The 13575-nt window shown below is 38.2% G+C and overlaps 1 protein-coding gene across 1 annotated transcript in view; it reads right to left on the minus strand.

Annotated features, from left to right (window-relative positions):
* LOC126372006 (uncharacterized) overlaps nt 1-10623 on the minus strand; it is a 28980-nt gene extending 18357 nt beyond the window's left edge. Inside the window, exon 1 of the mRNA XM_050017504.1 lies at nt 10248-10623. Coding sequence (XP_049873461.1) covers nt 10248-10529 — 282 coding nt within the window. The 5' untranslated portion in view covers nt 10530-10623. The remainder of the gene's footprint in view (nt 1-10247) is intronic.
* Between the last annotated feature and the right edge of the window lie 2952 nt (nt 10624-13575).

Below are 13575 nucleotides of genomic sequence, written 5' to 3' on the forward strand. Positions count from 1 at the left end.
CCTTCTGGTTGATTGAGGGAAGGTTGATTGTGCTCAGCAGTGGGACGTATATAGACTGTTTATTATTATTATAAGATTACGGCTAATTAATATCATAATTGGGGTAGTCAGAGGTACATCCATTGTAAGATGAACTAAGTACCCACATCTCATAGAGCAGGGTGTTGAGCCGTATCGCCGTCTGTAATGATCAAGCCACCTATGTTAGTGAAAACTGCATTTTTACAACGTTGATAATAACAAATGTGAGTTTGTAAGTGTTGCATTAAAAAAGTTTAAGCTCATTTTTTGCATATCGAAGGATGTAACAATTCGTTCGTTGGGTAGGAATGTAATGTGTGTCAGCATTAGTGTTGGTTATTATTGAATATTATCGATTATGTTTACAATTTTTATTGCGTTTCACTCCAGTACCCTAAACGTTGGAAACTTGTATTGAAATTGTAAAAAAGTCGTAATTCTGTCGATGGTTAGAGTTGTTTATACAGAAAGATTGTCAATTTTAAAATCCAAGTTATCTTCATCGGATTTTTTCTAAAACTAAGTACTTTATTGATTTATAGGAGTTAAAGTGCTTATCACAATATGCAGCCCACAAATACCTATTCTTTTTCAACGTGACTTATTGTAGATTTGCCGCAAATGGCATTAACTACTTGGCGGGACAAATGGGGTGCGCTGAGGGCTCTCACCCAGTCAAATACGTGTCTAAATCTTCAATTGTAACAGTAAATCTAGTTCTGACGAACATTAAGAGTGCAGTAACATCAATAGAATAATATCGTTGTCGAGTTCTTTAGCGATAGCGATGTAGCCCAACACTAGTTGCTGCTTATTAAAGTAGTAGTAGTTAGTTGGTCTCTTCACTAATGTATCATTTGTGGCCCGATCTACTGCGGATGTCGCATTTACATATAATTACGATGAAGTATGTTTACAATTATAACAAGCTTAACTTTACATTTTATATTTATGCCTGCATGCTGCTCGCTTGTAACTAATTTTTAACGTATAAGATATTTTAAGAATATTTATAATCTGCGAACCGTACTTTTGTTTTAAAACAAAATGCATGTAAGTTTATAACATATTGTACAGAAAAAAATCAGCAAAGCTTTTGTGGTGAATTTTGTATTACTAAGTAATTAATATTTTGATTTGATTTGAACTATACACAAAGCTATACACAAAGCATTTTAAAATTGACTTTTTTGCGAGTTGATAAAACTAAATGATAAAATCATCATTATCAATTTAAGAGCCACACTGTCGGTGTAGCATTTTCCATTCCAGTATATCAAGGCCCAATTCCTTTACTTCCCTATAAGACACGACGTTAACCTTTTCTTTAATCTGTTCCATGTAAGCTCTTCTTGGTCTTCCCCTTCCTCTCTTTCCTTCTAAATTTTCACCTTATATTCCTTGTATTGAAGTAAAAAGGCGGAGTTAACACAATTACTACCCAGTTCTGTCAGTGGCACGTTACAACGTAATTATCATATTGCTATTGACTCAATACAGATCACGATGCGAATTATTTTTTTACTCCGTCGAATGGCAGTTGTAAAAAAATAATGATGGCTATGATCAGTAATGATACGAGTGAATACAAGCTTTTTTTCACGCGATCCAAATATTGGACGGGTCTATACTATAATATTATTATAATAGTGAGTCCTGTTTGTCTGCCATTATTGTCAGGGGGAACCTATGAGCTACGTTTTGCTTTAAGCATAAATGAATTTAATGTCCTACGCAACCTAAGCGAGCGTGGTAGATATGTCGTATACTCTCGGTCTGTATTAGGTAATGGGACGTATGAGTATAATTACATATTATTATGAACGATTCGATTCGATTTTTAGCATTACATTAGGTACATACCTATTGTCTACCAGCAGGCCTAGCACGCTATGTAAGCGCGACGCAAGATAAAGTCCTTGGTACACGCGACTACCGGGACATTTGTGATTTTTTTTAAGATGTCGCACTCAAAAGGAAATAAATATAAATAATAGTGTTTTGTACTCTTTACTAACATAGAGATATACTTACCCTATGAGTCTTGTAACTTATTTATTCGTAGTGTAACTTGAATTATTATTATTGTATATTGCTTAAAGAAGAGCCAAGAAAAAGAAAAAATAATACCTATTTTCATAAAAAATATAGTTTGTAACATCATTTGTGTGTCACACGTTTCATATTCAAGCCGCGAGCAAGTCGATGCGTGTACGAGGAACCTTAACTTGTCTGTCAAATTTGACAACACGCGCTTTGACATTACTCTTTCTACTCGCGCCATTAGCGTGATAGGCCTGTTGAATGACTAGCATTTAATTAATATTACAGATTCTATTTTGATCATTACGTAACAATCTAAGCATTCGCTCAAAATATAATCGCAATAAGCGGATTTACCGATGTACGAGTACCCTAATTATTTGAGATGTTCAACATTTCGGCATTTACGTAACCCAGTACATGGGTGGCCCTCCGTATCGATTTAGCAACTGCGCCTTTATTCCGGGGCAAAACACTCGTAAATCACATTTTTGCAACAAATGTACGAATTATGAGCAATTACGATAGTTTTTGCGATATTAAATATAAATTTTGTTCATTTGATCTTTTTGTTTTGATTCGCCGTGGTATAAAGTGCTAATAAATTATTTGAGGTGGTACGGTGGTATGGTATGTACTCACCACATTCTTTGTTGGGTGTTTTAGTGAAATCATTATTGATTAACATGGTTAGCGGAACCCACAACATAAGTTTTACCAGTATACAACTACACTTTATATTGAAATTCTTAACAAGGATGAACCATTATGGTGGCAGCTTACTATTTGCTGTTTTATGGAGCAAAACAACTTTCAAAGTAATATCCTCATGCTTTCATGTCACATATCGTGGTACCTTCGTTCGTTCCCAGCAAATAGAGCTATGTATTCAAAACAATTATTAATGCTAAGCACAAGTTGACAGGGTACATACAAGCTTATAATATAACCCGGTTCTGAGCTACAATGACTCGCGGCCACTTCATAGAAATAAGCATTCTTATCATTACACAGTGTAGAATAACTCAGTAGGAATACTAAATACAAACTGACCGCATGCACCGTTATATCAACGTCGGCATGAACCTAAATTCCATAAAAAAGGATGAAGAACAGAACATTAGGGGGTTCTATCAATCTGCTTCCCTGGTTTGCTTTAGTAAACAGCGTGAGTGCGATGATTGTCTTTTGTCCGGCGAAGTAATTAATGCCATCTGCGGCAAATCTAAGTACAATAAGTCACGTAAGTAAGTATAAAAAAAGCGATAAATGTCACAAGCTCAAATGACTCGAACTATGTAGAACAAACTATATAAGGGCGTTAGGACCCTTGCTATTTACCTTTCGGCTACAATAGATGAAGTAAGTGTAGCCACACTATTCGGTGATCGAAATTATTATTTTTGACATAGATAAACTAAGCTAAATGAGCTCTATACCTTTTTGCCACTACTGGAAGGTCTAGAGAACCTACTAACAAAAAAAAATATATTATTAACCCCACCTATTTTCTTCAGGTTGACTCAGGGTCTGAAGTTATTAACAAATTCTCGTTTAAATGTTCTTTTTATTATTAGACTTATTATTACAAACTACTTACACAAGAAATAAGTTTGGTAAAGGTTTATTTACGTTTATTTGTAACAGTAGTACAAAAACTTAGTAACTACCTACCTAAGTACCCTAAATACTTTTGTATGGGAATGTATATTTAATAATTGACAGCCTCCGTGGTCTAGTGGTTAGAGCGTTAGGCTCACGATCTGGAGGTCCGGGTTCGATTCCCGATGGGGACATTGTCGAAATCACTTTGTGAGACTGTCCTTTGTTTGGTAAGGACTTTTAAGGCTTGAATCACCTGATTGTCCGAAAAAGTAAGATGATTCCGTGCTTCGGAGGGCACGTTAAGCCGTTGGTCCCGGCTATTAGCCGTAAAAACACCTCCACCAACCCGCAGTGGAGCAGCGTGGTGGAGTATGCTCCATACCCCCTCCGGTTGATTGAGGGGAGGCCTGTGCCCAGCAGTGGGACGTATATAGGCAGTTTATGTACATTATTATTTTACCTCTTTTGGCACAAATATAATGAAGCTTCAGAAATAATAGTACTTAAATGAGAAAAAGACTAAATTATTTACGCTACACGTACGCCATCTAGGTAACGGATAGGACTACGGTCCCTACATCCTTAAATTGGGTACAATAGTAATAGCATACTCTGACGCTTTTTTTCTCTCTCATTAATTTTAGCTATCCTGGAAGTGTTGTCCTAGAATCTCCTGCAAAATATTTGTCATGTGTTTAGCAATCCTAATTATGATGTTCGTTATTATTTTTATTAAATTGACTATACTACACTTCAACAAAAGTGCCTCTACTGATCTCCCTACACTGTGACAGAACTCGCATCTGCAGATGACACTGCGTTATGAAACACGTTGCATAATTGTAATGGCGCATGCGTTGCCTTATAATCAGATCAAATTAATCCACTGCCATCTAACCGCTTCTAACTAAACCAGTCCTAAGTTTATAGGCTGTATCAGCCAAGAAACGCATACTTGCAGTAGCGTTTTTGTAAGTCACCGTGAATAGAATATTGTGAACATTATAAAGCACTTTTTGTGTTTATTTAAAGATATGTAAGTAATATATAATTACAGAGAAATGTGTAATTTTCAAATTCAATTTCAAATATATTTATTTCGGAATAATTACATCCATATTGTGTTAGTAACAATGTGTCTTAGCCTAGTCTTAGTTATTAAATTAAATTAATGCGATATAAAATTTCACATGTTTCATTTATCCAGGTGAGTGTGAACGTAAATCCATCTCCACCTGTTCGAAAACACATTCAGAATTCTGTTGGGGGAGGAGCGCAAACGCGTCAGCATAGAGGTGCAACGTTTGCACATTATGGCAGCGAATCCATCGACGCGCGCCTCCGTAAACATGCCTGATGCGCTTCATCGCCAATAATACAGATATAAAAAAATAAGAATTTTAAAAATAAACACTTATTAGTTCTGAAGGTCGTATCTCGCACACAGAACACCATGGCTGCGCCGTCGGCGGGAAGTTATTCAGAATTCGTTTGCCGGCACCGAATTGCTTGCGCAACCAACTGCTCAAACCAAACCAAGCTGCCTCTTATACAAAGTAACTAGATATAAATTATTAAATTATAATTTATTAAATTTTCTTGGTGGTGCAACAACGTGTCCTAGTGAGATAACACCCTAAGCCATTGCCATAACTTGACAAATACTTATGCTACAATGTCCTCAGATATGATATCGTGAAATACCTATAGTGACGGGTCTTCAGAATATCGTCATTGCCTAGTTTGGTTAGGACATTATAGGCTGATCACCTGATTGCTTCGGAAGGCATGTGAAGCCGTTGGTCCCGGTTACTATTTACTAATGTAAGTGAGTAATCGTTACATGAGCCATGTCAGGGGCCTTTGGCGGCTCAATCATAACCCTGACACCAGGGTTGATGAAGCTGGTATTCCACCTCACAACCCACACGATAAGAAGAAGAATATTGCCCGTATAATGTTCCGTCATGTTAGAAATGACACATCTGTTCTTTATCCGATCCCAATCCAGCCCAGACGTAACTATTGTATTTACCTGATTGTACTTTTTAACATGTCCTATTGTACTTTGTATAGTTAGGTCAAATCTAAACTTCACTAACAAGCTAGCAGTCTAGAATGCCCCAGGTACTTTCACTTACAATGTTTTATTTGCTAGACATTTTGTTACCACATTTTATGTTCTCTCTTAATCGAGAATAAGATTTACTGACAATTTCCTTAGCTTCGTATAAATCCAATTTCCTTGCGTCCGGTTGTTTGAATGTTCATTATTTTAAAGTCTGGTGATGGAATGGTACTGAAGAATTAGTAGTCTAACATAAATGTATAGTATAGATATGTATATCGTAATAGTTACATGGCTGACATGGCTCATGTAACGATTACACACTTCATCATCATCAGCCCATTAACGTCCCCACTGCTGGGGCACGGGCCTTCCCTATGGATGGATAGGGAGATCGGGCCTTAAATAATCACGCGGGCCCAGTGCGGATTGATGGTTATTAACGACTGCTAATGCAGCCGGGACCAACGGCTTAACGTGCCTTCCGAAGCACGGAGGAGCTCGAGATGAAAACTTTTTTTTTGTGGTCACCCATCCTATGACCGGCCTTTGCGAATGTTGCTTAACTTTAGCAATCGCAGACCGAGCGCGTTTACCGCTGCGCCACCAGCTCCTCAATTACACACTTATATATCAGTAAATAGTAACCGGGACCAACGGCTTAACGTGTCTTCCGAAGCACGGATCATCTTACTTTTGGACAATCAGGTGACCAGTCTGTAATGTCCTAACCAAAGGGATCACAAAGTGATTTTTGTCATATGTCCCCACCGGGATTCGAACTCGGGACCTCTGGATCGTGAGCCCAACGCTCAACCACTGGACCACGGAGGCCGTTATTTCAGTTATGTATTAGACATAAGTATAGATAAGTGTAAACAGTTCTGCAGGGCATGGCTAAATTGTGTAACTAGTAATGAGGTATAATAAATAAATAAAAGTAATAAAAAATACGTATAACCAGTATTCTAATGCAAGCAGCTGTGCTAATATGCATAAGTATAGTGCTCTACATAGCAGATGGGAACTTGCGTAATGTACTCGTAGATATACATATAAGCAGTGTCATAACTTTGAAGCTGGAGAGCGGTAATACTCGGCCTCTTCATTAGAAAAGGTTACTGCAAAGTCCACAATTAAAATGTTTGAGTATTTTTTGTCTGTTTCGGTTTATGACCGACCTACCCAACCCTACCAAACCCAGTGCCATTATTGAGTTACGAGAGACGTGGTGGAATACAGCGAATATAATTCGTTGCCTATAAAACATCATATGCGCTTTTTAGAAAAAAAACCCTTTGGATGTGATTTTTCTTAACAAAACCCCGCAAGCAAGTTTAAATCAAAAAGACTCTTACTTGGTTTTAAGACTTTTGCTTGACCCGACAGTGGGACAGTATCCAGTCTAGGAAAAAAAAAGATAGAATATTGTCTCGGCTCCTGCTCTAAGCCACTGAATTCGACTTTATGAGTCTGAATTCATATTTGGGTCATATAATTTACATCATGTGGTTTCCTGGAGTTGTGCCCGGTTAAAGGCAAAAGGCTCGCCTCCCATTACATGGGACTTAGGCGCAGCTGGCGGGGAGTGGATGTAGATATATTGTATACTGTACACGTCAGCCTACCCTTTCGGGAATACAGTAGTGATGTGATGCTATGTTATTTTATGTATAGCGTATGTATAAAGACGTACAGACCAGCAGGCCTAGCACGCTAACTGCGCGAGTAGAGCGAGTGAATGTCAAAGCGCGAGTTGTCAAATTTGTCAGAAGAGTTAAGGTTCCTCGTTCACGCATCGACTTGCTCGCGATTTGAATATGATAAATGTGTCACACAAATATCATTTATATAAATAATCATTTCTTATGAAATAGATATCTGTTTTTTTAATTTTCTTGGCTCTTCTATAAGCAATATAGAATGATAAAGATATTTCCTTTGTAGTGCAACGTCTTGAAAAAATCGCGGATGTCCCGGTAGTCGCATGTACGTTATTTTATCTCGCGTCGCGTCGCGCTTACATAGCATGCTAGGCCTGCTGTGTGTAGCAAATCGGGTGGTTTATATGCACTGTTGGTGGGTATTTATAATCGCGTATGTGTCGCGGCTGCGCAAACTATGCGTTATTACCAATGGCAACTCTAGAATAGAAACGATACACATTTCGATTTATTTCGCATTCGCGAGCAGCGCGGCGTCCGAATCGATTATCGTATTATAGAAAGATAAAATTGCTCGATTTAGAACTGATATAACTCTGTTTCTATAAACTTAGAAGTAATAAATAGGCATGTATAGAACATTTGTTGCATTATAGTAATAAGTGGGTGCGAAGTGACATGACATAAGCTCACGAGTATATCTTAATTGGGGTAGTCCGAGCTACATCCACTGCAAGATAAACTATTTTGGTTACTTATTTTTTTAAAGGGAACGTAGGGTATGAGCCAAGTCATACATATAATTATTTTTGGACTTGCTTTTAAATTGTATTATACGGCATACTTCGCCACTTTCGTTATAAAAAGTAATAAATTGTAAATTACTTTTTTAATTATTTTTTGAAAAAAGAATATTGTTTTATTCCAAGCCTAAATAAATATTCTCCATTTTTACGATCTCCGTTTACAACTGCATGTTTTTAGTTCGTTTTCTTCTTTATAGAACTTTCACAGCGAAACAGTTTGCGGAGAAACGTGGAAATGTTGCAAAAAGCATAAGCCTACATTCCGAGTGCAATGAATGAAACATTTCTCTGAATCGACGAGCGCGTAAAGTAACCTTAATTTTTTTCCTTACTATAAAAAGGGAAAGTAGGTACTAGATAAGTATGTACGTATATATTTTTAGCACAGATGTGCCGGACGGTATATTTTCTACTTGGTCATGGCGTCTGCAGTCTAGTGGTAAGATAGTAGGCTCACTATCTGGAAGTCCGCGTGCGATTCCCAATGGGGACATTGTCGAAATCACTTTATGAGACTGTCCATTGTTTGGTAAGGACTTTTCAGGCTTGAATCACCAGATTGTCTGAAAAAGTAAGATTCCGTGCTTCGGAGGGCACGTTAAGCCGTTGGTCCCGGCTATTACGTGCGACGTATATAGGCTGTTTATGTTGGTGATATATACAGGGTGTTAGTGACATCGTAACGAATACTGATGATATCAAGTGGAATTTTCCGTCGCAAAATTCATGATTTTTTTTTAGTTTTTTAAAATTATTTTCAATTCTATACTTTTGCGATGAAAAATTCCACTTCATATTAACTCAGAATAATCAGCTGAATCATCGCCCTCAGTATTCGTTACGATGTCACTTACACCCCGCACAAGTACATACTGTAGCCATACAAGTAGGTATGGGTGTTAGTGACATCGTAACGAATACTGAGGGGGATGATTCAGACCATGATTCTGAGTTAATATCAAGTCGAATTTTGCTCTATTAATTTAGCTTTGAAAGAAGCAACTGATGGACTTCCTCTAATATCCGCTGGAAGTTTATTCCACAACTGAACAGACATTTTAATATTACAAATTAAAGTAACAGTTGCGTTTGCCCTGCTTATAAAATTCAATATTACCTGTAAGTACGTAAATTATGTTTATTTTTCACTTCATTTTCTTTCATCTAATTTTTTTCCACTTATTTTTAACCAACTTCAAAAAAGAGGGAGGTTCTCAATTCGTCGGGATTTTATTATGTTCCCGATTACTCGAGACGCCTGGACGAATTTGGAAAATTATTTTTTTACCACATTACCATTTTCTTGAGTGATTTGCCTAATGTATAATTTATTTTTTTAATAGACCATGAATTAATCCAATGATTTACGATATTTGCAGTTATTTTATTCCAGCACTTTGGAATTATCATCGCGGACTTTTAGATAAATGTAATCAATTATTATTTATGCCTGCGCGCAATTACGTCTGTTCGTAGATAAGTAATTATCGAGAAGCTTTTTTTTAAAATCCTTTGCAAGAACATTTATCTTCAGTGATATTAAATTTACATATCGAGTATTTTTTTATCTGATAAAGTAATAACGCCTTGTTAGCATGCGGTATTTCAGATATTGCTAATTGATCTGAACGATTCGCCGCGACATCTCATGTCGGAGATTTTTACATCTTTCTTTATTATTAATTAGGTATACCCGCTAGCATGTGCCGAACTTTAAGTAATATATTACACCAATTTGCCAGGAAGTACCGCAATTTACATAAATAGACGCTGCCATCAACAACCTCGTTCGAAATAACTATTTGTATGTAAAATAGCCATTGTTTGTTGCAAAAATCTTTATTGCCGATACACCGGTTCTATAGAGACGAAATCCCGGTCTCATATTGCTAATTACCATTTGAATGGGTCTTTATAATATTTTTTAAATCGTTAAGATGTTAAAAACTTGTTTGTTTTATGGGTTCTTTGGCAGTTTTGCGGTGTTACTTACGTGTCAGAGTGTCAGAATTAGTGTTGAATTATGAAAATGATACTAACGATGTGGGGGACGAACGGGAAGGCCGGCAGCCGGATACAGTTGAAGGGGGAGGGTCGGTCGAGCTCGGCGCGCTTGCCCTCGGAGTAGCCGACGATGGTGCGCATGGTGGGCAGCGCGCTGGCCTCGCGCCGCGCGCGCCACTCCACGCCGCCGTGCCACTCCTGCACGCAGGCGATCCAGCTCACGCAGAACACTGCCACTCCCGCCAACAAAAACTTGGTCACGCGCACGAATTTCCTCCCGCTGCACGGCATTTTACGAAGCCATCTGTACAACGTCATCCGTTCATTAAAGTTCCTCGAGTCGAAGTTTCCTGGTGGCGTGCGAGCGTGCGGCGCGACCGCGGACGAGCGCTGCGCGCATGCGCTCCGAGCGCGCTACCATGGCGGACTGCTGTGGATCAGCTGATAGCATATCAACAATGCGTCCCTCCCGGCTAATCGTTCTAAACGCCCGGACGTGGAAATCTAGTTTTCTATACCAGTTTTTGCTCGTCATTCTTCTTTTGCGACGCGAGAGGGGCCGCGTGAACGCACTTATAAACTACTAGTTCTCTATAAAAAGCTCAGATTGTGGCAATCTCACGCGGAACCAGAAAGTTTATGATGAGGAGTTTACACTGACCCTACCCGTTTGACTAATTAGATATTGCTTAGGATCGATCATGGGAAGCGTGCAATTACTGGCCGGAGTTTATAGCCCTGGGGGCTGAGGTTTCCACGGATGTACTCTCATTTGTAAGCTTCTCCTTGGAATGGCGCTGATCGAAGGATTCTAATGAACAAAGTTTTACTTGTCGTTTTGCAAACTGCAACTAACACGGCATGCCCACATGCCGCGCATTGATTGAGCTGCGCACAATAAAATGTATCTTGAGTAGTGATCCCTCCAATTAAAATATATTGCTAATTAAGCCACAATAATCCAAATTAACTGCCCTTTTTATTTACATAGCTTTATTTAACCTGTTTTGGTATTATTTATAATGGAGCGTCACATTTAAAACAGTTTCTCTCAAAACCAAGATAAAGACGAGCTTGTGTAAACGATTATCCGATAAAAGACAAGGCATGTCGTTGCGTGGTCGTAAATTATTTACGACAATTTAATAAACACATCAAGGCTTAAATGCTTTTTCAATAGCTTCAGATTACATCTGAGGGTATTAATTTGATCCTTCGTACGGCTACTGGTCACTCCTGTAATTGGTAGGTGGTACTATAAGGTGCTGCCTGCATCAGACATTTTGAGTTGTGCTCTGTAATTACTCCGGTAAAAGATATTGTCCAGTGAATTATTTAGCTCATGAAACGTGTGAGCAGTGAATTTATTATCTCGTGAACTTAAGTAAATAGTTATGAATATTAACGGACAATTATAATTGTTATAAGAAGCGGTGATTAAAGTGTGCTGTTCCTGTTTTTGTGGCTTGCTCTTTTCAGGGGTAGTGGTCAATGATGTCGCCTGGTGGTGCGTGACGCCTTCTTTTTTGCCACAAATGTCTAATAAAGTTATTCAAGCATTCGAAAGATTTTCTTATAAATATTTTTAGTTATAAGTTATTATTTATGTATATAGTTATATACCGTATTATTTTAGTGACTTTTCGCATTTTATATCTGAAATTTCAACACTTCAGGAGAAAGGTTATTTTATTTTGTATGAATCTGCAGTTAATCATATTTCCTCTCCGGTTCGGTTCCCGTTTGTTCATTTATAATAAACATTATAGAAGGAAAAATTGAAGGGAAGAGAGGAAGGGGTAGACCTAGGATAACATTTATGAAACAAATAAAAGAGAAGGTGCAGGTCGTGACGTATCGGGAGGTGAAGGTTTTGGCGGGAAGAAGAGAGGAATGGCGATTACTCCACCGACAAGAGCGCAGCTCTTAAATAGAGAGAGAGAGAGGGGAAATCTGCAGTCGTTGTTCAAGTTCTCGTTTTATATTAGTGAACTTTTATTGTAAGTAGTGAGGCGCAAAATGATTTCCTGTGTTGATTATCGCCTCGTTCCCACAACCAGTTGCCAATCGGACGGTGCAAAAAAATAATTTTGCATTTTGCGGTTTACTCCGATATTCACTTGTCTTACAGAGTTCTCAGCCAATTAGCCTTAAGAATAATCTAGGTATTATGTAAAAACATGTAAAAGCCAGTTGCTATGCGGTAACAATGTTGCCATTTGTTAGTATGTATCTTTACTGGTAAATGATAGAGTGATTACAGTATAAACATTTTTACACACCTCGGCTTGGTAGCAATTTTACGCACCTAGGTTTTTCTAGTTTTATTACTATTAGTACCCTTGTCTACTAAGAATACATGCGTATTCTACAAGACTTTTACGATCCATATCGCAAATGAGGTGGAATTTATATGGCGGGTAACAATACCTGTCTATGTACTTACCTACTATGAACTACTTATTACGGAAAAACGTTGATTTAAATTGAGATAAAAAGATTCAATGCTTGAACGTGACATGACACAATGCTGAAAATGTACCGATAAACTTATTATATTTTTCAGTATTTATAGACCAACTACCGTTGCATTCCGCCAGAATCTCATATAAGTAAGTATTAGATAAATAATTATTGAGTTACGTTGAGGATTGTAACCTGGAACCTGACAGAGGGCGGCAGTAACTGTCAGTACTATTCGAAGGCGGAGGACAGGAGTCCTAGTACGGCTTTGAAATATACTACAATGGGCACCAATTCACACACGTCAGACAGAGTACTGCGGGGCGGAAAGCAAGAGGGAAACCACTGCTCTATTTTGCCATAAAAAAGTAATATCTAGTACTATGGAGAATGCTACACTGACAAGAGTGTAGCTCTTAAATTACAAACAATACAAATGAACCAATATCAGATGAATAATTCTATATTTACAAAATATACACAATTTTTTGGTCAAATAAACCCCTCCGTAATGTCCCCCGACCATAGCGCCCATAACACTTGCCTCATTCCCCCTTTGGATTGTCATGGACCTCACTATTAACATACAATATTGCTCCAATTTCAAAAACTTTCGAAATTGATAAGAGAAAGGAACCTGCAATAAACGGCATGGTAATTGAACCCTATTCTTCTTAAATCGGATATCTAAGCATTTACATGTCGAAGGGGCGAGTGTCGCAGCGCTATTGAAATGCGGGGTCTATCGGCGCGCGCATCGCGTTCGTTAGTCCTGCGCACGCGCACAGCCGTGTATTGAACCCACTATCGGCGTTAGACGCAATAGCCCGACCTTTTATTTGTGTACCCAGTAGAATAAAGCACGGCTTCGACATATACAATGTCTATAATGCCAAGCTAA

This window comes from Pectinophora gossypiella, chromosome 13 (genome assembly GCF_024362695.1).
Source record: "Pectinophora gossypiella chromosome 13, ilPecGoss1.1, whole genome shotgun sequence".
In the NCBI taxonomy this organism is placed as follows: Eukaryota; Metazoa; Arthropoda; class Insecta; order Lepidoptera; family Gelechiidae; genus Pectinophora; species Pectinophora gossypiella.